General features: G+C 40.7%; 2 protein-coding genes across 2 annotated transcripts in view; one reads left to right on the top strand and one right to left on the bottom strand.

The window, feature by feature from the left end:
- Positions 1-625, bottom strand: part of STYXL1 (serine/threonine/tyrosine interacting like 1) — a 101,190-nt gene extending 100,565 nt beyond the window's left edge. Inside the window, exon 1 of the mRNA XM_044286104.1 lies at positions 464-625. The gene's annotated coding sequence lies outside the window, so the exon portion shown is untranslated. The remainder of the gene's footprint in view (positions 1-463) is intronic.
- Positions 1-23,632, top strand: part of LOC122931978 (N-acyl-aromatic-L-amino acid amidohydrolase (carboxylate-forming)-like) — a 32,126-nt gene extending 8,494 nt beyond the window's left edge. The window contains exons 2-8 of the mRNA XM_044286102.1: positions 1,931-2,038; positions 6,825-7,066; positions 8,304-8,493; positions 13,211-13,310; positions 20,189-20,296; positions 20,458-20,567; positions 22,974-23,632. Of these exons, the coding sequence (XP_044142037.1) occupies positions 6,834-7,066; positions 8,304-8,493; positions 13,211-13,310; positions 20,189-20,296; positions 20,458-20,567; positions 22,974-23,195 (963 nt within the window). The 5' untranslated portion in view covers positions 1,931-2,038; positions 6,825-6,833 and the 3' untranslated portion in view covers positions 23,196-23,632. The remainder of the gene's footprint in view (positions 1-1,930; positions 2,039-6,824; positions 7,067-8,303; positions 8,494-13,210; positions 13,311-20,188; positions 20,297-20,457; positions 20,568-22,973) is intronic.
- The last annotated feature ends 1,933 nt before the right edge of the window (positions 23,633-25,565 follow it).

Raw genomic sequence — 25,565 nt, 5'->3', positions numbered from 1 at the left:
GTACACACAAATGTGGTATGCCCATAATTGTACTGACCTGGAGAATGAGGTAACGGGTCAGTTTTATTGCACAGGTAGCACCATAAAAACAAAACCCAGAAAACTAATTTGGATTTTTTTCCAGCTTCCCACTACATTGTATGCTACAGTAAATGGTGTCATTAGAAAGTAAAAGTTAAGTCAATGAGTTATCCTCCTGACCATTGTGTCTATAGACCATGGGGCTGGCATAAAGCAATTTTTTTATGCTTTGTAAATGCTGTTAAGAACAACTCAGGGAAAATGTCTGCCTCCATAATCATGTTCAGGAAATAGAAAAATAAATCTGCAATCAGAAAATAAAAACAGATTAGAATAAAAGAATATGTGTTGCTATCTGGTTTTAACTGGCAGATAAAATTTTTGGTGATATGCTCGGCTTATGCTCGGCTACCTTTCTACCTTAAAGTGCTAAGAAACGTACTTTTCTGCTCTCCATTACTTCAGCGAAGACGATAGGTGAATTGCAAGCTTTTTCTTCTGCTGCTCCTTACATCTCTTTTTTGCCAGATAGAGTTTTATTGAGATTCCTTCCTGGATTCTCTCCTAAGGTTCCATCGTTTGTCAACCTTAACCAGGTTATATCTCTTCCGGTGCTATGTCCGAATCCTTTTTCTGAGGAGGAAGAAATATTACACACTCTAGACATTGCCAGATGCCTCAAAACCTATTTGTCTAGAACTCAAGCCTACTGGAAGGATGAGAATATCCCAGTGCTGTTATCAGGCAGGAAAGGGTTTAAAGTCTCAAAACTCATGCTGAGCAGACGGATAAAGTAAACAATTTCTACTTTTTTTCCTCTCAGGGTAGAGCTTTGTTTGTTCCCATTCCACTTGCTCACTGTCTACTTCCTGGGTGGAGGGGGAGTCTTATTCCTCTGGATCAAATTTGTATTGTAGCTTCTTCGAGCTCACTTCTGATATTCTTTAAACATTATAGAATGTCAGCCAGGAGTTCAGAGAGTATGGCTTTTGGTTGTTCAGTTCTGAATTCCTTTCTACAAGAGATCTTTCCCTGTGGGGATGCCTCTTGTTAATTTCCCATTGTTGTGCTGTTTTCCCTTAGTCAAGCTAAGGGAGCACAAGCTTCTCACCCTAGTTTATTTGTCCTTTATAATAACACAACGGATACTGTTTTTTGGGTGGAGTTATATAGGAAGAGGAGGAAATAATTTTAATATTTTATTAGTTCATTAAAAATTCCTTCTGTCCTACTGGTACACAGGGGCAGAAATACCCCATTATTGTGCTGCTGTTAGTACTAAGGGAAAACAAAATTAGCGTTGGAAATTTCCAACGCACCTTTGTGTATAATAATTTCCTTTCTTAATGGGATAGCACAGGTGGTAGATAATCGGGCTTCTCAGACACCCCAAACCATGCACTCCCCACCAGGAGCCAGACCCTTAAACCTTTTCGATAAATCACTTCATACGGAAAGAAACAAATCCCTGACTCATAGCTTTTTGATCACATTTTAGTAACATATATGACTGGTAGGGATGGAATCAGTTGTGGAGCTCCAGGAATTTGCAGACACTATTAACCCTTTCACACTGTATGCATTTTGGGTGTTAGGGACCAAGCAGTTTTCTTAATTTTTTCATTGTTGGAATCCAAGAGCTATAACTTTTTTTTATTTTTCCATCGATGTAGTCCTATGAGGACAAGTTGTAGTTTTCAATGGTGCCATTTTGGGGTACTTATAACTTACTGATTAACTTTTATTAACTCTTTCTTAGAAAAAAAACAACACTGGACAACTAGTTTAACATTTTCTTTTATTGATTAACTAAAGATTAAAAATGTTGAACTTTGTATTCTGCAGCTTATGTCATGTAGATCTAAAACACAGAAGAGGCACAACTAATTCAATATACTTTTCCCTGTAGGTTCCTCTCCTGGTTTTGACAAGTACTGATCCATATGAAAGTGGCTTATAGGGGTGGAAAAGTGAGATACAACTGAAAATTGGCTCCATCAAGCTTAAAACTATCAGGGTATGATTATGTATTCAATAATTCAGAAAGTCTGTTAATCTGACCCTTGTATCTAGCACAGAACTACAGTATAATGTGGAATATCACAAGGCCAAAAGCAGAAGACTGAGCAGAGAGAGAACAAAGAGGACATTTTTTTCGGGGATTGCTTTCTGAAGGTTCTCTGCAATTAGAAACAAGTGTTAAATTTGTAATTTTCTACATTTCTATTTCTCTGCTTTTAAAACAGATAGTAATACCTCCTAAAATAGTTTACTTTACATTCCCCATATGTCTACTTCATGTTTGGATCATTTTGTACATGACATTTACTGGTCACACAGCTCCCCAAACATAGCACTAAGGCTGGTTTCACACGGGCGTTGCGGATTGGGGAAGCAAGTTCAGTCAGTTTTGTCTGCGATTGCGTTTAGTTGTTCAGTTTTTTCCGCGCGGGTGCAATGCGTTTTGATGCGTTTTTCACGCGCGTGATAAAAAACGGAATGTTTACAAACAACATCTCTTAGCAACCATCAGTGAAAAACGCATCGCACCCACACTTGCTTGCGGATGCAATGCGTTTTTCACGCAGCCCCATTCACTTCTATGGGGCCAGGGCTGCGTGAAAAACACAGAATATAGAACATGCTGCGATTTTCACGCAACGCAGAACTGATGCGTGAAAAACAACGCTCATGTGCACAGACCCATTGAAATGAATCGGTCAGGATTCAGTTCGAGTGCTATGCGTTCACGTCACGCATTGCACCCGCGCGGAAAACTCGCTCGTGTGAAAGGGACCTAAGGAAGGGCTATGGATGTGTGAGGAGTACTGAAGGAGTTAACTCTGCAGCTGAGGAGGAAGGGCAGGCTAATCCACAGCTTTTATCTCCTCATCACTAGAGAAGGAGAATTACAAGTAGCTCAGTTCTTATCAACTGTGTGTTTACTCACAGTGACAGTTTTACTGTAGGACCAGATTGATCCTCAGATGAACACTGTAAAAAACATAAAATTAAAACGGTGTCAAAGTCATTTTTTGTCCCCTTACATCACAAAAAGTGTAATAGCAAGCAATCAAAAAGTTATAAGCACCCCAAAATAGTGCCCAAAAAATCGTCATCTCATCCTGCAAAAATGATACCCTTTGGCCCCTTGCAGGCGAGCATTCCTCCCGCAGCGAGTCCACATGGCAGCACCTAGCCTGACTGGATTCACATAGCATTATATGGATTTATGATTAGTGTTGAGCGAACTTGTGTTTTAAGTTCGGCGTCTAAAGTTCGGGTTCGGGTTATCGAAGAATCACGTTATGGATTCTAAATACGTTATGGTCTGTGGTAGCGGAATCCATAACGGGATACTCCGATAACCCGAACCCGAACTTTAGATGCCGAACTTAAAACACAAGTTCGCTCAACACTATTTATGATGCTATGTAACCATTACAGTTCTGGAATGTATTGGATAACACTGGCAGCATTATGCCAGTGTTATCAATTACATTGCAGAACTGTAAGTGTTACATCGCATCATAAATCAATATAATGCTATGTAACAGTGCTGGGAGGTCAGGCTGGGAGCTGCGTTGCGTACTCGCTGCGGGACGAACGCCCGTCTGCAAGGGGCCTATCTAAGACAATCGCCCAAAAATATAAATAAATATGGCTCTCAGACTATGGAGACACTAAAATTTTTTTTAGTTTTAAAAATGATATCATTGTGTAAAACTTAAAGGGACACTGACAGGCCGTTAGAGCATATATGGTTACATATATTCTTCTATTGGTCTTAATATGCTTAATTAAACTATACCATTATCACCCCTCCCTGCCTTTCCTTTACTTATAAAAAGTTTTTTTTATCAATATGCAAATTACCTTACTTTGTGCCCAAGGGGCTGTCTCCTAGTGCCGCCCAGCTCATTAGTATTCACTGCACTGGGCGGCTTTTTTTTCTCCCGATGCAGTGAAATCCCACGCATGCCCAGTACTATCTTCTACTGGAGCTGGAGGGTGCTGGGGTCCTTATCCGGCGCAGGCACGGAGCGACAACATGAGGCTGATGCCAGGAAGATAGTACTGGGCATGCGCGGGATTTCACCGCATCGGGAGAAAAAATAGCCGCCAAGTGCAGTGAATACTAATGAGCTGGGCGGCACTAGGAGACGGCAGTTGGGGCGCGGCTGGGCACACAACTGAATAAGGAACAGCCTCAACTTGTCAATAGAAGAATATATGTCACTTTATACACTCTAACGGCCTGTCAGTGTCCTTTAAATAGATTTTAAAAAGTATACATATTGGGTATTTCCACGTCTGTAACGACCTGCTCTATAAAAATATCACGTGAACTAACCCCTCAGGTCAACACTGTAAAAAAAAAAAAAGTGTAAAAAAAAAAAATGCCTTTTTTTGTCGTCTTACATCACAAAAAGTGTAATAGCAAGCGATCAAAAAGTCATAAGCACCCCAAAATCATACCAATCAAACTGTCATCCCATTCCGCAAAAAATGAGATCCTAAATAAGACAATCGCCCCCAAAAAAACAAAAAATATTTGGTATAAAAATATCAGATGACCTAAAACATGATATTTTTTTTTGTTTAAAAAATGCTGTTTATTGTGTAAAACTTAAATAAATAAAAAGTATACATATTAGGTATCGCCACGTCCGTGTGTCAAAAAAGCTATTTTACATCACAAAAAGTGTAATACCAAACAATAAAAAAGTCATATGCACCCTAAAATAGTACCAGTCAAACAGTCATCTCATACCCCAAAGAGTCGCCCAAAAAAAAAAAAAAATATATGGCTTTCAGAATATGGCTTTTCAAAATTGCTTTATTATGTAAAAGAAAGTAGACATATTTGATATAATTGCGTAGTCATATTTGGTATAAAAATATCAGATGACCTAACCCCTCAGGTGAACGCTGGAAAAATAAATAAATAAAAACTGTCACAAAATTAAAAAATTTTTGGTCACCTTGCCCCATAAAGTGTAATAATGAATGATCAAAAAATCATATGTACCAATAAAAACATCAACTCTTCCTGCAAAAAACTAGCCCCTGCACAAGATGATCGGCAGAAAAATAAAAAAATACGGCTTTCAGAAAATGGAGAAACAAAAACATAATTTTTTTTCAAAAATGCTTTATTCTAAAACTGAAACAAACAAAGAAAGTAGACATATTTGATATAATTGCGTGCGTAACAACCTTCTCTATAAAAATACCACATGATCTAACCTGTCAGATAAACATTGTAAACAACAAAAAATAAAAACGGTGCCAAAACAGCAATTTTTGTTACCTTGCCTCACAAAAAGTGTAATATAGAGCAACCAGAAATCATATGTACCCTAAAATAGTACCAACAAAACTGCCACCTTATCCCGTAGTTTCCAAAATTGGGTCACTTTTTTGCAGTTTCTACTCTAGGGGTGCATCAGGGGGTCTTCAAATGTGACATGGCAGCTTAAAATTATCCCAGTGAAATCTGCTTTCCAAAAACCATATGGTGTTCCTTTCCTTCTGTGCCCTGCCGTGTACGTACCGTAGTTTACGACCACATATGGGGCGTTTTTTGTAAACTACAGAATCGGGGCAATAAATATTGAGTTTTGTTTGTCTGTTAACCCTTGCTTTGTTACTGGAAAAAAATAATTTAAATTGAAAATCTGCCAAAAAAGTGACATTTGGAAATTTCATCTACATTTTCCTTTAATTCTTGTGGAACACCTAAAGGGTTACCAAAGTTTGTAAAATCGTTTTGAATACCTTGAGGGGTGTATTTTCCAAAATTGGGTCATTTTTGGGTGGGTTCTATTATGTAAGCCTCACAAAGTGACTTCAGACCTGAACTGGTTTGCTTCTAAACTTCTAAGCCTTCTAACGTCCCCAAAGAATAAAATGGCATTCATAAAATTATCCAAACATGAAGTAGACATATGGGGAATGTAAAGTAATTGCTATTTCTGGAGGTATTTCTATCTATTATAAAAGTAGAGAAATTGAAATTTGGAAATTTGCTAATTTTTCTAAATTTTTGGCAAATTTGATTTTTTTTTATAAATAAAAATCTTTGAATCAATTTTACCACTGTCATGAAGTACAGTATGTGAGCGTTTTAAAGTTATTACCACATAAAGTGACACATGTCAGATTTTCTAAAAATGGCCTGGTCCTTAAGGTAAAAAATGACTCGATAAATGCCTGTCAGCATTGGGGAGGAGGGGGGTTAGGTGGTTTTACATCTCTCTTATTATAGGCAGAAAATGCCTACGGTTTATCTGGCAATTTGTTTCGGTGTGGAAAGACAGCAGCGCAAAATCATGTGTGTAAGGACCGTTTCAGAAGAGCGTGTTCATCTGTGGGAGCTGTATTTCCCGTTATGAACACTGCTCATCTCAAGTAAATTTGCAGCATCATAATGATTTATGATGTTGTGAAATCCTTCCTGACAGGGAGTCTACTGAACTGTAGTCACATAATGCTATGACTACAGTTCAGTAGACTCATGGTCAAGAGCTCCCACATGGAGAGTGTTTACCGGAGTGAACATGCCCATCTAAAACTAGCCTAAGGAGGAAAACTCACATAGGTATTTTTACATTTCCCATAGGCTTTCAGACATTAGCTGAAAGTCTAAAAATAAAACACGCAACAGTTTTTTGCCTAGTTCAAAACACAACATTTTTCAGGCATTTGTTTCATTTTTATAGGGAAAAAAGGTAGTCTACACAGTTTCTACAACCTTGTAGAATTATTACAATAAATAATTACATTTTGCTGTATTTCAGAAAGAAATTATGAGCTCCCCCATCCATAGTTCACCAGTCTCCCGTGTGGTGATCTTTGGCGGTACACATGGAAATGAGATGTCCGGGGTCACTCTGGTTAAACACTGGTTAGGGAATCCTTCTGAATTGCAAAGGAAGACATTTATGGCTGAAGTATGCCTTGCAAATCCCCTTGCTGTGGAAAAATGTGTGCGGTACATTGACAGGGACCTAAACCGCTGCTTTTCAAAGGAAGTGCTATGGTAAGTATTATATCTTTTGACATTTCTCCTAGAAGAGTTCATACCCACTGCTGTATTACGACGCTGTTTTGTATGGATATGGCCTCTATAGAAGTGAATGAGCTCTCTACTGTACTTCTCTATGAATCTCATGAATTGTGTAATTCTCCATCAGATGCTGTATGTATGGAAGTATTGTAGGGGAGATCATTGACGGAGCCTGCACAGGAGCACACTATATGACTTCAAATTAAAGAACCCATACAGGCAGGGCAGTTCAGACTCCATGCCATGTCTATTATTGTATGTATGGATATAGAGACCCTCCTTTCTTATTTATTTTATTTATATTTTTATTTTATCATATATATAGTTTACTAAGTGGACTTAATCTACACTATTGGAGCTTAGCGTAGCAGGGCAAGCTTCATATTGTGTGCATTTCCCCATATACAGATATACATTGACTGGGAATGGTGCTACTTATCAGGAACGAATGTTCGTACGTTGCAGCTGATCACCCACCAAATAAGCAAACAGCTTATGGGGGATCAAGGATATGCTGACGAGAATATGCAAATTGAATTGGGGACAAATGATCGTAATAACAATTGTTTGTTCCCTATTCATTTTCATGGCATCAAGACTTGCCCAGCATCAGCCCATGTATGGATGCCTTCACACACAGCAGGTGTTGTTCCAGAAAATTTCTGCGACTGAAAACCAGTTCCATTCACCTGAATGGGGCTTGCAGAAATCCATGAGCTTGCTGCTAAAACAAACCAATGCAGATGAATGGAACTCATTTTCAGTTGCATACATTTTCTGCAAACAAATCTGCCTTGTGTGAAGGCACCCTTAGAGTACCCTTAGAGTGGCATAACTTTGCTTTCTCTATTACTGAGCACATTTGATAGAACCATTAAACATATTTCAATGCAATTCTTCACCTAAGGGCCCTTTATATTGCCTGGTCTGTTGAATTTACATGGAGCAATCATTGCTGTGGTATAGGGATGAATGATCACTATTATGATTGTTCATTCTCATACAGTTTCCCTATATACAGAGGTCGGTGTGCTGCCTGCACTCAGCGATTTTATGTGCCATGTAAACGATGGATCCCCAGACAAACCAGCGTTTTTCTCAATTGTTGGATTATTAGCGGCACATTACACAGGCCACTTACTGAGAACGAAGGTCCATGTAAAATGGCCCTTGGGAACATGTGGATCAAAACTTTGTACTTTTCTTTCAGTTCACCCGAATCTGAGAGTGATCCTTATGAGTTTAAACAAGCAAGAGTATTGAATCAGAAATATGGCTTTGGATCATGTCCATTTGATTTTGTTATCGATTTACACAACACAACTTCTAACATGGGTGCCACATTTTTACGTGCCTCAAAGGATGACATCCTGTCCCTGCATATGGCAAACTATTTACAGGTAAGCAATAGAAATGGCAGTAGTGAAAAGGTATGTGTGGAGATTTTTTTTAGCACAAAGATTATGAAACTAGCATTGCACAAAGTTTCACATTGGCATTGACATTTGATTTTTTTTTTTTTAAAGATCTACAATGATGCCAGTGGCATGCCTAAGGTGTTTTGCACCTGGGGCAGGTCCTTTCTCTGGCACCCCCCCCAATACTTAAAAAATTGTGCACCCTCACAGTAGTATTGTCTGCATTGTACAACCTACACAGTAGTTATGTCTAGATATGTGCCCCCTAATCATTTCCACATTGTGTCTCCTCACGATAGTTATGCCCATATTGTGCCCCCTCACCATAGTAATGCCCACACTGTACTCCAGAGTATTTATGCCCTCATTGTACAATTTCCACAGTAGTTATGCCCACATTGTGCCCCCTTAAAGTACTTATCCCTTCATTGTGCCCCTTCAGAGTAGTTGTGCCCCCATAACAATTATTCCCCTTCACAGTAGTAATGCCCGTTGTGTCCCCTTCACAGTAGTAATGCCCATTGTTTCCCTTTCATAGTAGTAATGCCCATTGTGCCCACTTAGTAATAGTAATGCCCTCTGTGCCCCCTTCATAGTAGTAATGCCCATTGTGCCTAGGGGCGGACTGGGAACTTAAAGTAGCCCTGGAAAAAATACTGACCCATACTGGTCTATCACAAAATACTGCTGCCTGCAGCACAAAATACATACCTAAAAACTTCCACTGGCCCGCCATGACCGGTAAGGTCTATGGCTAAGCCGCCCCTGATTGTGCCCCCTTCATAGTAGTAATGGGCCTCTGTGCCACCTCAGTGTTAATAAAACAAATAAACGGTAACCACTAACCTTGTCCCATTCCTGATGCTCAGATCCAGCTCTTCCCAGCTCTGTACTGATGAAAGCGCTCATTGCTTCTGGCACCCCCCTGAGAGCGGGCACCCAGGGTGCTTAAAAGTTTATGATCCCTGAAATCCTAAAAATAGATAAACATAACCAAATCAAACAAATAAGTAAAAAATATTAGACTTTTGGTCCTTTATTTATTGAGGAAAATGATCCTATATCAAGTCATAAAGCATGTGAAGCTTTGCTTTCAGTATCAGGTTTACCCCCCTTGTGCAGCAATAGCTGCAACTGAATATTTCTGTTAATTGTTGATTAGTCCTGCACATTGTCTTGGAGGAATTTTAGCCCATTCCTCGATACAAAACAGATTCAACTATCTTGTTTCCTCCCATGAACTGCTCATCTCAGGTCCTTCCACATTTACAACATTTCTAACGGATTAATGTCAGGATTTTGACTTGGCTATTCAAAACGTTAACTTTATTCTTCTTTAATCCCTTCAAGACCAGCGCAGTAATAGTACGGCGCAGCGGGACGTGACTTGCCTCCCAGCGCCGTACTATTACGGCAGCTGATCGAGCGAGGGGAGGAGCTGCGTCTGCCCGATCAGCTGCAGGGGACCGGCTGTTCCCGTTAGCCGGACCCCTGCTGTATGCGCCGCCATCGGTGAAAACACTGATGCCGGCACATTTACCCTTTCTATGCCGCAGTCAGCGCTGACCGTGACATAAGAAGGGGTTTGCTGTGGGTGAGGGAGCCCATCGAGTCCCCGCGCTGCTGTGGCAGGGACCCGATGGGTGAGAAGGCAGCCCAATGCCGTGCAGAGGCTTCCCAATGCCTTGCACGGCATAGGGACCTGCCTTCTACAGGTGCCCAGGAGATCCAGCCTCAGGCTGGGTCTCCTAGGCAACCTGTTAGTGTATTACTCTGTGTAATACACTAACAGACAATGCATTACAATACAGATGTATTGTAATGCATTGCATAGGGGATCAGACCCCCAAATGTTAGTCAGAAATAAAGTAAAAAAAAAAGGGTTTATAATAAAAAAAGATAAAGTTTCAACTGAAAAAAGAAAACGACCCCTTTCCCCTGATTTTATAATAAAAATTTGAAAATGAAAAATTGCAGACAAGAATAGGACAAGAACGGAATTGTGGCCCCGGAAGTGCGGGTCCGCAATTACGTGTCCGGGCAGCACATCATGCTGCCCCATAGAAATGAATGGGTCCGCAATTTTGCGGAACGAAATTGCGGACGTGTGAATGGACCCTAAAAGTGTTCTCTCACTTCATCAAATGGCATTTATCATGTAGAGAAAGTTAATACCAGACACTTACCTATGTATTGTTATTGTCCATATTGCCTCTTTTGCTGGCTTCATTCATTTTTCCATCACATTATACACTGCTTGTTTCCAGGAGTTATGACCACCCTGCAATCCAGCAGCGGTGGCTGTGCTTGCCCACTATAAAGAAAAGTGCCGACCTCTCTGGTAGCCGGGAACGTAGGAGCATGCATAGGCACACATGCACAGCAGCTCCCATCCAGGCAACCTCTGCTATAGCATTGCCCATAACCCCTGGAAACAAACAGTGTATAATGTGATGGAAAAATGAATCCAGCCAGCAAAGAAGGCAATATGGATAATAACAATACATTAGTAAGTGCCTTGTATTAACTTTCTCTACACGATAAATGCCATTTGCTGAAGTGAGACAACCCCTTTAACATTAGCTAATGTGGGAAAGGTCTTTGGTTGCTTAGAGGTTACCTTTACTTCTTTTATGACCTTGCAGACTATTATGGTCCTTGCTCTTGGCATGATCTTTGTTAGTTGACCACTCCTAGGAAGTATAATAATGGTTATATCTGAATATAATTTCACCTTCCATTTCTCTGTTGATCCAAAAGGTTCACATTCTTTTGCCACTCACAGATGTAAAATTGGATAATTTTCCTCAATAAATAAATGATCAAATCTAAAATTGTTTGGTTTGGTTTGGTTATCTTTATCTGCTTACGGCTTGTGTGAAAATGTGACGTAGCTTCAGGTCAAATTTATTACAGAAAAATAAAAAAAATTCTTAAGGGTTCACAAACTTACAAACTGGATTCCAAAAAGAGTTGGGACACTATACAAATCGTGAATAAAAACTGAATGCAATGATGTGGAGGTGCCAACTTCTAATATTTTATTCAGAATAGAACATAAATCACGGAACAAACGTTTAAACTGAGAAAATGTACCATTTTGAGGGAAAAATATGTTGAATCAGAATTTCATGGTGTCAACAAATCCCCAAAAAGTTGGGACAAGGCCATTTTCACCACTGTGTGGCATCTCCCCTTCTTCTTACAACACTCAACAGACGTCTGGGGACCGAGGAGACCAGTTTCTCAAGTTTAGAAATAGGAATGCTCTCCCATTCTTGTCTAATACAGGCCTCTAACTGTTCAATTGTCTTGGGCCTTCTTTGTTGCACCTTCCTCTTTATGATGCGCCAAATGTTCTCTATAGGTGAAAGATCTGGACTGCAGACTGGCCATTTCAGTATCCGGATCCTTCTCCTACGCAGCCATGATGTTGTGATTGATGCAGAATGTGGTCTGGCATTATCTTGTTGAAAAATGCAGGGTCTTCCCTGAAAGAGATGACGTCTGGATGGGAGCATAAGTTGTTCTAGAACCTGAATATATTTTTCTGCATTGATGGTGCCTTTCCAGACATGCAAGCTGCCCATGCCACACGCACTCATGCAACCCCATACCATCAGAGATGCAGGCTTCTGAACTGAGCGTTGATAACAACTTGGGTTGTCCTTGTCCTCTTTGGTCCGGATGACATGGCGTCCCAGATTTCCAAAAAGAACTTCGAATCGTGACTCGTCTGACCACAGAACAGTCTTCCATTTTGCCACACTCCATTTTAAATGATCCCTGGCCCAGTGAAAACGCCTGAGCTTGTGGATCTTGCTTAGAAATGGCTTCTTCTTTGCACTGTAGAGTTTCAGCTGGCAACGGCGGATGGCACGGTGGATTGTGTTCACTGACAATGGTTTCTGGAAGTATTCCCAAACCCATTCTGTGATTTCCTTTACAGTAGCATTCCTGTTTGTGGTGCAGTGTCGTTTAAGGGCCCGGAGATCACGGGCATCCAGTATGGTTTTACGGCCTTGACCCTTACGCACAGAGATTGTTCCAGATTCTCTGAGTTTTCGGATGTTTTTCACAGTTGATGATGATAGATGCAAAGTCTTTGCAATTTTGCGCTGGGTAACACCTTTCTGATATTACTCCACTAACTTTCTGCGCAACATTGTGGGAATTGGTGATCCTCTACCCATCTTGGCTTCTGAGAGACACTGCCACTCTGAGAAGCTCTTTTTATACCCAATCATGTTGCCAATTGACCTAATTAGTGTTAATTGGTCTTCCAGCTCTTCGTTATGCTCAAATTTACCTTTTCCAGCCCCTTATTGCTACCTGTCCCAACTTTTTGGGGATTTGTTGACACCGTGAAAATTTGAATCAACGTATTTTTCCTTTAAAATGATACATTTACTCGGATTAAACGTTTGATCTGTCATCTACGTTCTATTACAAATAAAATATTGACATTTGCCATCTCCACATCATTGCATTCAGTTTTTATTCACAATTTGTTTAGTGTCCCAACTTTTTGGGAATCCGGTTTGTACAAGCCCCACTGTATTATATAATACTTCAATGTAAATATTTATATTGTCCCAATGATCTCGACTGACACGTACACATGATATAAGATGTCAATGTGAAGTTGATCCACATAAAACTGTGTAGTTTCTATGTTTAAATCTCTCCTCTATTTTAGAGCAGCTGTGGAAATCAGTCTATGCCATGCTACAACTACTTTATCGATATACCAAAGAAGGATAATATTTACCTCCAGAATATAGGAAGAGATGCACTCTGTAAGCATTACAATACTATATACTATACTTTTATATCCTTTATAGGACTTAACTTCTTAGTGACCACCAATACGCCTTTTTATGGCGGTCACTAAAAGGGCTTAGGCTAGGGAGCTCCCACTGCCTCCTATTAGCACCCCACAAATGAAATTGTGGGATGCCAATGTCTGTGCATGCAGGCTGTGGCCTAATGAAGGCCCCAGGCCTGCCTCCAGCATGCCCTATCAGGCCCCGCCTCTCTGCTTTTGGCAGTATAGCATAAACAGTGCAATGTATTTTGGAAGCGATCAAAAGATCTCCTATTATAGTACCCTTGTCGAACTATTAAACGGTTAAAAAAAGTTTTGTTAAATAAAAAAGTTCAATGGAAAAAATTTCTAAAATAAAATTTGCCGTCAAAAAGGTAGAATTTCTGCTTTTTGCTTATTCACCTTAAAAACTGAATCAGAAAGTGTTATGTACCCCAAAAAGATACCAATGAAAGCTACCCTCACAGAGCTCCACAGGGCAAAGCAAAAAAAAAAAAAGTTTTTTTTTTAAAAGGGTTTTTATTCTACAAAAGTAGTAAAGCATAAAACAAATTATATGTATTATAATGCTGTAATCGTACAGAACCAAAAAGTACAGTTATTCTGTCATGTATGCCAAAAAATGAACACTGTTAATTTTTAATGTAAAAACTCAGTGGTAATATTGCTGTTTTTCCCCCTCCCAGAAAGAGTTAATAAAAGTGAATCAGTAAGTTATGTGTTCCCCAAAATGACACAATTAAAAAATACAACTTACAAAAAATCCTCATAGGCTACATTGATTTAAAAAATTAAAAAAAGTTGCACATTTGTGTACATTTACATATTACTAAGGCATCCAAATTTGCACAGAAGAATTACATTTTATGGGGTTTTCTCAAAGAAAAAATCTGGTTAACACCTTAAGGACCCGCGTATGTTTGGCGCTTGTGGGCGTGACTTAAGGACCAGCACCGTACATGTACAGCGGGCTGTTCGGGCGGGTGCAGGAGCTGCACGCGCCCGATCAACGGCAGGGGTCCGGCAGTCACTGATAGCCGGACCCCTGCTGTATGCAACAGCATCGGTGCATTAGCTCTTGCACTGCCGGGTGTAGGGTGGCCATCAGGTCCCCGCACTGCTGTGACAGGGACCCAATGGCAGGGAAGGCAGCCCGATGCCTTCCTTAGGCATCGTGGCTCCCTTCCGTGACAGCCTGTGAGATACAGCCCCCTGGATCTCACAGGCAGAAAGCTGTAAGTGTATTACACTGTATAATACACTTATAGCCAATGCATTACAATACAGAAGTATTGTAATGCATTGTAAAGGGGATCAAACCCCCAAAAGTTGAAGTCCCAGAGTGGGGCAAAAAATAAAGTGAAAAAAGAAGTAAAAAAAAAATTTAGTTTTACAAAAAAAAGTCAAGTAAAAAACAAAACAAAAAAAAGTAGACATATTAGTTATCGCTGCGTCCATATCGACCGGCTCTATAAAAATATCACATGACCTAACCCCTCAGATGAACACCGTCAAAAAAACTAAATAAAAACTGCTAAAAAACATTTTACATCACTAAAACTGCAACACCAAGCGATCAAAAAGGCATATGCCTCTAAAATACCAATCTAACCGTCACCTCATAGAAACATAGAAACCTAGAACGTGTCGGTAGATAAGAACCATTTGGCCCATCTAGTCTGCCCAATATACTGAATACTATGAATAGCCCCTGGCCCTATCTTATATGAAGGATGGCCTTATGCCTATCCCATGCATGCTTAAACTCCTTCACTGTATTTGCAGCTACCACTTCTGCAGGAAGGCTATTCCATGCATTCACTACTCTTTAAGTAAATTAATACTTCCTCATCCCGCATCCCGCAAAAAATTAGCCCCTACCTAGGACAATTGCCCCAAAAATTAAAAAAAGATGGCTCTCAGACTATGGAGACACTAAAAAAATATTTTTTTTTGATTCAAAAATGCTTATATTGTGTTAAATGTAAAAAAAGCATCCTTTTCCCAAAATAAAGTAAAAAAAATAGGGAAAAAAGAAAAATAGACAAATTAGGTATCGCCATGTCCGTAACAACCTGCTCAATAAAAATACCACATGACCTAAACCTAATAAAATTTATTTTTTTGTCACCTTACATCATAAAAAATGTAATACCCCAAAATAGTGCCAATCAAATCGTCATCTCATCCCGCAAAAAATGATACCCTACCTAAGACAATCACCCAAAAAATAAAAAATAAACTTTGGCTCTCAGACTATGGAGACACTAAAACATGAATTTTTTTTGTTGTTTCAAAAATGATATTATTGTATAAAACTTAAATAAATAAAAAAGTATACATATTAGGTATTTCCACGTCCGTAAGGACCTGCTCTATAAAATATCACATGACCTAACCCCTCAGATGAACACCGTAAAAAAAAAAAAGGTGTGTCAAAAAAGATTTATTTTTTTGTCACCAAGCTGTCCCCAAGCAATACCAAGCGATCAAAAAGTCATATGCACCCTAAAATAGTACCAATCAAACCGTCATCTCATACCGAAAAAAATAAGCTCCTACATAAGACAGCCCAAAAATAAAAAAAACTATGGCTTTCAGAATATGGAGACACTAAAAAAATAAAAAAAATTCAAAAATGCTGTATTATGTAAAAGTGAAACAAACAACCCAAAAACCATATGGCGTTCCTTTCCTTCTGCGCCCTGCCGTGTGCGCGTACAGCAGTTTAAGACCACATATGGGGTGTTTTTGTAAACAACAGAATTGGGGCAATAAATATTGAGTTTTGTTTGGCTGTTAACCTTTGCTTTGTTACTGGAAAAAATTGATTAAAATGGAAATACTGTACTTGCAAGAATATATACCATTTAATATGCAGAAGGCAAGGAGTAAGGGACGGGGAAGTGGCCATGCTGCTGATGGTGCACGCAGAGGCCGTGGCCCTGGGCACGGTTAAACTGTGCCTGCTGCCAGAGCACAAGAGACACACTCATCCACGATACCTAGCTTCATGTCCCAGTTTGCAGGGTGGCGCAGGACACCACTCTCGAAGTCACACCAGTGCGACCATGTGGTCGGTTGGATTGCAGCTGATAATGCTTCCAGTCGGTTAAGCACCACCCTGTCTTCCACAAAGTCCAGTCTCAGTAGCCAAGAGTCTGTTCAACAGAATCCTCACCCTGATCCTCCTCCCTCCCACCATGGAGAGTCTTGCCAAACAAGTGATCCCACACTCCGAGGAGCTTTTTTCATTGCCATTCCTTGATTTGGGCCTCTCGCCAAGCCCGCTTGAAGAGGTACGTAAGGAGATCGTGTGCACTGATGCCCAAACTCTTGAGCATCCACAGTCACAAGAAGATGATGGTGGGGAATGGCAATTAGTGTTTCAAGAGGTGGATGATGATGATGAGACACAGTTGCCAATAAGTCAACGGCAATTAGTGTCTCAAGAGGTTGATGATAAGGATGAGACACAGTTGTCAATAAGTGAGGTTGTTAAGTCAACAAATCAGGAGGATGACTATAGTGAGAGGAAGTGGAAGAGGATGTGGTGGACGATGAAATCACTGACCCAACCTGGGAAGGTATCAATCCGAGCGAGGACAGCAGTACAGAGGGGGAAGTATCCACAGCACCGAAACAGGCTGAATGAGGCAGTAGGGTGGCAAAAGGGAAAAGGCGGGCCACACCAAACAGGCTCACAACTGTTCCTTGGAGCACCCCCTTGCGGCAATATCCCTTGCCAAGGGGTAGGTGTTTCGCAGTCTGGCGCTTTTTTGAGGAAAGTGCGGATGTCAAAAGAATAGTAGTTTGCAACCTGTGCCATACCAAAATGAGCAGGGGCGTGAACACTAGCAACCTCACCACCACCAGCATGATCCGCCACATGGCATCAATGCACCCTAATAGGTGGGCCGAACGCCTCGGTCCACAATCGGTGTCTGCCGTTCACACCACTGCCTCCTTTTCCCCTGTGTTACGTGCTGGCCAATCCCCTGTCCAAGATGCAGGCCTGGATGCCTCCCGCCCTGCACCTGGACCTTCGCAAGCACCATCAGCTAGCACATCCACTTCTGTGTCCCAGCGCAGCGTACAGATGTTCATACCCCAGGCCTTTGAACGAAAGCACAAATACCCAGCCACCCACCCACAGGCCATAGCACTTAATGCGTACCTTTCCAAATTGCTGGCCCTGGAAAGGTTGCCATTAAGGCTTGTGGACATCCAGGCTTTTCGCAGCCTGATGGCGGCGGCCGTCCCTCATTGCTCAGTCCCCAGCCGCCACTATTTTCCCGGTGTGCCGTCCCCGCCTTACACCAGCATGTGTCCCGTAACATCACCTGTGCCCTGACCAATGCAGTTATTGGGAAGGTCCACTTAAGGACATGGACAAGTGCTTGTGGCCAGGGATGCTACATTTCCCTGATGGCACACTGAGTGAGTGTTGTGGAGGCCGGGAGCGAGTCGTACCCTGGGATGGCACAGGTGCTACCTACGCCAAGGATTGCTGGCCCTACTTCCATCAGGATTTCCGCCACCACCTATATTAGTGGCTGCAACTGCCCCATCTCCTCCTCCACCTCCTCCTCCACTTCTACCTCTGAATTCTCATCTTGCAGCACCAGTCAGCCATCAGTCAGTAGCTGGAAGTAGTGTAGCACTGCAGTGGGGAAGCGGCAACAGGCCGTGCTGAAACTAATATATTTAGGTGACAAACAGCACTTGTCCATAGGAAGAAAAAAGTCTGAAAGAAATACAAATAAATGTAAAAGTCCCCTACAAATATCACTTGTTAAAAATGCATGAATTTCATGGCATTTTTTAAAAGCTAAAAAAAAACTAAGTGTTGCAGCCCCCCAAAAGGAATCAGCAAACGTGCAGCACACCAATAATGATGAATGTTGTTTATGGTGGACAGCCCCATTCTCCAAGCAACTTCCCTACAACCCTCCTCCTGTGGTTAGTCAATATTCACGCCATACAAACCTCCACCCAATAATTCATGTAAAAAATATGAAAATAAAATGCTGGACAGGAGGAGACATCAAGAGTTTGCTTTACAGTATTCCATTCAGGCCCTGTATGCCCCCTTAGAGCTCCACACAATAGATATTCCCCATTAGTCCCATCATAAGGTAGAAAAAGTAGAAAACGGGCAAAAATACATTGATAAATCTCCTGCTTCACTACTATTACAAAACTAGCTGGCTGTCTAAATCCATCACTATAGGGAGCTCAGTGAATAGGAATTAGTACAACCAGTGTTGGACTGGGGTGCCTAGGGCCACCAGTAAAATTCATTCTGGGGGCCCACTGTACAGCAACATGCCAATATTACCTGCCCACACATAGGCAGACAGCAACTAGACCTACAGGATGATTGATTATGGGGGTCTCTGCAACAACTTCAAAAGGTGGGTCCCAAGGAAGAGAGGATACTGGCTGGCCTGCCCCTATTCCTAGAGGCCATCTTAATCTTCCGATGCATCTATAATAATAAACTGGATAGTCTATCCAGTTTTTATATTGATATAGGATATTTGAGATTCTGTGATGGTGGACTGGAGGCCCACCTTTCTCAGGGGCCCACCGGGGGATTCCCCTGTTGCCCTGTGGGCCAGTCCGAGCATCACAGTGTCAGACTGGGGTGCCTAGCTCCCACCATTAAAATTTATTTTGGGGGCCCACCGTATGGATACATTCAAATATTACCTGCTCACTAGGGTGGCCACTGGCTTCACCCAAGAAAGCTGGACCTCACCAGTAACACCCCGATAAACCACGCCCACATAAGCGAAGCCATGCCCCCACACCTGCCTCAGTGAAGCCACCCATTGCCGGCCAGGGGAAAAAACGGAGGGGAGAGAGAAGAAATTTCTGAGGGAAAGGTGAGCTGGGGGCAGCCAGGGTACTTCTCTCCCCCTCAGTCAGCCGCAGGGAGCCATGTATGCGGCTCTTGTGACTGACTGTAGGTGAGAGAAGCCTCAGTCAGTTGCTGCAGCTCACGCTCAGACAGCACAACGCTGCTGTCTGAGCATGAGCTACTGAAAGGGTGGACATCCCTGTGTCCGTCCAGACTCTGCTCCGGACGGAGACCAGGGAGCCAGAAAACTGGATTGTCTGGCCTAAAACCGGACGTCTGGCCACCCTACTAATCACACAGCAGCAAGATGCTACCAGATGATTAAATATGTGGTACCTGCAGCAACTTTGACAAGGTAGGTCCTGGGGAAAAGAGGATACTGGTAGCTTTCCTCTATACCTAGAACTCATATCTGCTCAGATTGTGTCTATAATAATAAACTGGATCATTTATTTTACAATCTATCAGCTTTTTTATATGAACATAGGCTGGTTGAGGTGCTGTACATAAAAATTATGTATGTAGTGCAGTAAGTCTACTGTGTTATGTGCCACTTGTGCAGGAAGAGGGAGACTAGGGGCCCACCTTGCTCAGAGGCCCACCCCGGGATTCACCTGTATCCCTGTGGACCAGCCCGAGCCTAGGTCCACATCTGACCTGCAAAGAACGCAGATTGGATGCAGACTGAAACTACGCCCTTGTGTCTAGTGACTCATAACGCAGACACTTCTAACCTGATCTCTGTATAAAGCAAATGAGAATTTCTCTTTTTATACCTTAAACAAAGACAATTATATGAATGCAAACATACAAAATCCTCAGCCAAAGTTCCCAAAATTTGCTCTGGAGCACCAAAACAAAAGTATTGCTATTGTTTTTTTTTAACTTCCAAGGGCCTAAACTAAAGTGAATTCCCTTTTTATTTTTTTATAAGCTTACATGTAAGTTTCCAAGGCTTTTAGATGTTGTCTTGTTTCTTGTAGGTTTAGAACTTGGACCGCAGCCTCAAGGAGTGACCAGAGCAGATATATTGTCTAGGATGAGAGAACTAGTGAACCGTTGTCTGGACTTCCTTGACCTGTATAATCAAGGTGAGAAATTACAGCGGTGCTCAGGGAAAGGGCTTAAAAATGGATGCTTATATGACATAATCTTTTAATACCTAATAATAACCCTTTAATACTTTGATGACTTTTTTTGTAACATAATCACAGCAAGTTTTTTTTTTTTATTGTCATATTGATTTCTGAAGGTAAGGAGTTTCCAGGTTTTGAAACTGATATCTACAGAGTTTTATCCAGAGTGCAATATCCACAAGATTCTTCTGGAGAAATTTCAGCTTTCGTCCACAAAGCGCTGCTGGTATGGTTCTTATGCTTCTTTTATTATGTAAAATCTAAAAGAAAAGCTTAATGCATACAGCACAGAAAACACATAAAACAGCACAACAGTAACAGGTACTAGTTAGTAAACAGGCAGACATCGAAGAACAAACAAGTTAGCAAGGAACAGGCACACTAGGAAACTAATTGCTCAGGAAAGGAAATGAGGTCAGCAGCTCAGTGTTAGGCTAATTCCATATAAGCGTATTCAGTACGAGAAATATACTTTGTGTATTAGAGGTATTTTCCGTTCTGAATGCTGCTCCCATGGCATTATAATGATTTCTAATGCTGTGTGTTCCTTCCTGACCTCAACTCTATTAATTTGTACTGACGGCATTATGTGAATACAATTCATTGGAGCTGAGATTGTGCAGGAACACACAGAATTATAAATCATTATAATGCTGTGGTTCAGGATGGGAAATACCTGACACGGAGTATATTTCTAGAGCACTGAATACGCTTGTGTGAAATTGGCTTTATAGCAGAAGCTAATTAGCAATTAAAAGCAGCCTTGGGGCTGGGAGAAGAGGGGAATGTTAGTGAAGGCAAAAATGGGAGTAGTAGTTGTTCAATGAGTAACCAACAGGAATGGCAGCGACAGGAATGAGCTACTGACGTAACACCCCCATATTTGGTTCTATTCACTATTGGCAGCAGATCCTTGATTACACAGGAAGATGTACTGCGGATAATCGGGCATCTATCACCCTGATGAAAAATACCCATCAGCCGATGAAAAAGCATTTGCTTGTTTATCGGATGTTTGATTATATGGGTCAATTATTATGCACGAGCATTCCTATGAACACTTGTTTCCTATAATTGGCCAGAAAATCATGAATAGAACCATAAGTAATGGTCCATGGTAGCGGAATCCATAACGGAATTCTTAGATAACCCGAAACTTGTATGCCAAACTTGAAAACACAAACTTTGAACTGATCGGAAGTGGTTGGACCAGTGGGACACCCATTGATCACGAGAGCAGGAGTACTTTGTTCTTGTATGGAGCATAGGTTGAACATCTGTGCTGCCGCTACATTCGCTCTTTACGGAACTGACTAAATAGCTGAGCGGCGAGTGCTATACTTATCTATCTCTTCTGACTATTTAGATTTTTAGACTAATTCAGAAGGTTTCTAACTTTTGCGATTTTTCTTTTCCTAATCCATGTATGTAGGTGCGCCTTATATTGTGCCTGAATTTGTCACAAAACAGTCTAATTTCTACTTCACTCCAGGGCTGCTGTACTTTTCTTTGTTTTGAGTCTGTTTTTGCTGTAAAAGTCACAGTTTCCTGGAGACATGCGACTTTTTGCTGCACAGATGCAACTTTTTTTATGCGCAAATAAGTTGGTCCAGTCTAAATGAATATGAACCTGTCTAACTGAAAAACAACCACCAAAGGTCAGACTAATAACAAGTTGCCTAGTCTACTTTAGCAACATTTTTAAGACTTTTAATAAATACTTGACAAAAGAAAGGCAGCTGAATAAAATACTCCTGAGCTTGATCAATATGCCCCCCTTTTTCACCTTGAGGAGACCCAGCTGGTAGGGAGTCTTTAGGCCAGTACTTCTTGGGTAACATGACTTGGGTTATCAGCCAAACCAGAGATACCATTGGTAGGATAGCCACCTATAGGTTATACTAGAGAGACCATTTTCTTCTTTTGGGAAGGGAGCTATTTTGCTATACTTAATGGATAGAGAAGTTCTATATTGTTCTGCATCTAAAACGTCAAAATAAGTCATAGAGTGGTCTAATTGGTTAACAAATTGGAATTTATCCACCCCCTAAATAACTGGTATTCTTCTGTTTCTTGTACGTACTGTACATGAGAGTTGTAGCTGCTGTACAAATGTAAACCCCAGAGAAATGGGGATGCTTTTTTTTATATAAATGTATATTTCAAGAACTTTAAAGGGGTTTTCTGGGAGTTCAATATTTATGGCCTACCCTCAGGGTAGGTCACTAATATCTAATAGGCGGAGGTCTAAATCTTAGCACCCCTCTTGATCAGCTGTTTGAAGATGCTAAGGTGCTTGGTAAGCCTCTTCCTAGGCCACTGGCGTCATATTCATTGGTCCTGTAGTCTAGACTCAGCTCTGCCCCATTCAAGTGAATAGGCCTGAGTGCAATACCAAGCAGAGCAACTCTACAATTTATGGCACTGCGCTTGGAAAGCTGTGAGGAGGTCTCAGCACTCACCTGAACATTGCAGCCTCTTCAAACAGCTGATTGGTGGCGCTGGGAGTTGGGTCCCTACGATCAAATATTGATGACCTATCCTGACCATCGATATTGAACTCGCGAGAAAACTCTTTTAATACATTGTAACACTTACTAAGTCAATCATTCACATCTTGCTTCACAATTAGGACAAGGATTATGCTCCTTTGAAGCCTGGAGATCCTATTTTCACAACTATGAATGGAGAAGATTTGCTGTATGATGGAGAGGCAGTCGTTTATCCAACATTCATTAATGAAGCAGCATATTACGAGAAAAATTTAGCTTTTATGCTGACTGAAAAAGTCAGCTGGAAAGTCCCTGCTTTAAAACTGGAAACTCTAGCAGTCCATCCTGGAAATCCAAAATAAGTGCCTTAGTTTTACTGAAGCGCCAACAATGCAATATTTAGAAACTATACCATATTTAATAATCTTGATGAAGTGCTTTCTTACTGTTCTGCATTGCTGTATGCTAAATAATTATATATCTTTTCATTATTCTCACTCTCAGGAAACTGAAACCTTCTATGCAGCATTTAAATAATACTTTTGATGATTTTCTCTTTTTTTGCCAGTGATTGCTCTGTGAATAACTGGCTGTAAAGTCATGCAGCCCATTCTAATTCTGTGAGATCTTTAAAGGGGTTTTCCAGACTTTTACAGTGATGAGCTATCCTCTGCATAGGTGATCAGTATTTAATAGGTGTATAACGAATATACCGTGGCTCACCCATATCCAAAGTATGGTTTAGGTGCACTGCTTTTTGATGATTCACCTAATCATCTCAATAGGAATGCAATATAGAGGTTTTAAAACGGGCACTCACCATCTGACAGTTTAAAATAGTTTTACATTTATTAAAATAAAATTACATAAAAATTATTGTTATTTACCCCTACAATATTCTGCGATTGATATTCACAATATTCTGCGATAATAAATATTCTGCGATTATTTTGGTCTCGAATTTCACATCTTTGCAATTAAAGAAATAACTGTGCAGTGTGAAAACTCAATGTAACAAATATTCGACAAAGTGCTTGAACATATTAATAATCAAATCGAGTATTCTATGTGTACAAATAATACAAATCTTATCCTATTTAGGACATAAATAATACAATAATAATAAAAGTGATCAGTAGATTTCTTCCTAGAATAATTGTCACTGATGTTGTGTGGTGATATGGGAGATTACTTATGTGACGAAAAAAGTTCTTTGAAAATTCGGTATATAAAATTCGATGTAAGCAGATAATTCGCTTAGGAGGTCTGGTATCTTAATTAAGGCCAAATGCACACGTCCGTTTTTCACGGCCGTGAGCGGTCCGTGGAATCGCGGCCTGGATTCCTGCTGAGAGCAGGAGCGCACGGCGTCATTGGTTGCTATGACGCCGTGCGCTCCCTGCTGCCGCACAGTACAGTAATACACTGGTATAGATCATACCAGTGTATTACTGTATAGCGGCGGCGGCAGCAGGGAGCGCACGGCGTCATAGCAACCAATGACGCCGTGCGCTCCGGCTCTCAGCAGGAATCCAGGCCGCGGTTCCATGGACCGCTCACGGCCGTGAAAAACGGCTGTGTGCATTCGGCCTTACTCTGTGATTTGTGGTATTGCCAACTAAAAGTATTGGACGATATATTATGATGATTGGCGATTGGCAAACTTCCTAAAGATGTTAGGGCAAATAATATGGATTAAATTTTAAAAGAAAAAGAAAAAAACACATCAACAAGTAAAAACCGCACGTGCGTTTTTTTGGGGAAATGCTGTAATTGATGCTGCTTTACATTGTGATTGATGCTATATCATAACTGCCAATCACATTGAAACCTTAAGGATTGAATTAAGAAGATTGATGATGGATAAAGTCCTTAAAAAAAGTTAAGGCATACAATATGGACTAAATTGTAAAAGAAAAAAAACGCATCAATAAGTAAAAAACGCATAAAAAACGCAGCAAAACCGCATGTGCGTTTTTGGGGGAAATTGTTTTATTTGATGCTCCCTTTAACTGTCTTAGAGTTATTTTATCAGTTGGATCTACAACTACCCAACTAAGACCACCATAAAGTGACTATACTTTATATTCTGATTGAGACTCTATACAGGACACTGGGCCCTTTAAGAGCACCGTACACTCGAACCAGAGTGAAACCAGCATCTGATCTGAGCTGACCTCAAGCTACAGCTGCTATCCTGCGGCAAAGATTGCAAACATCTCTTGTGTGAGACATCGAGGTCTACGCTTTATATAGCTGGAAAATTTGAGTGTCGGTGAACAACAAGTGACATATTGAAAGACCGCAAACTATTGCAGGAGTCCAGACACTTATAAAGAGACCCAGCCTGGAGAGCAGTGAACGGAGGGAACAGATAAGAGGCTGTGAAAGGGGGACGCCCCAGACGCCAGCCTTAATTAAGATACCAGACCTCCTAAGCAAATTATCTGCTTACATCGAATTTTATATACCGAATTTGCAAATAACTTTTTTCATCACATAAGTAATCTCCCATATCACCACACAACATCAGTGACAATTATTCTGGGAAGAAATCTACTAATCACTTTTATTATTATTGTTATTTTAATTGCAAAGAATTGAAATTCGAGACCAAAATAATCGCAGAATATTTATTATCGCTGAATATTGTGAATATTAATCGCAGAATATTGTAGGGGTAAATTATAATAATTTTTATGCAATTTTATTTTAATAAATTTAAAACTATT

This window comes from Bufo gargarizans, chromosome 3 (assembly GCF_014858855.1).
Source record: "Bufo gargarizans isolate SCDJY-AF-19 chromosome 3, ASM1485885v1, whole genome shotgun sequence".
Classification (NCBI taxonomy): Eukaryota; Metazoa; Chordata; class Amphibia; order Anura; family Bufonidae; genus Bufo; species Bufo gargarizans.
Note: the sequence above shows the minus strand (reverse complement) of the source record. Positions and strands in the feature narration are given on the sequence as shown.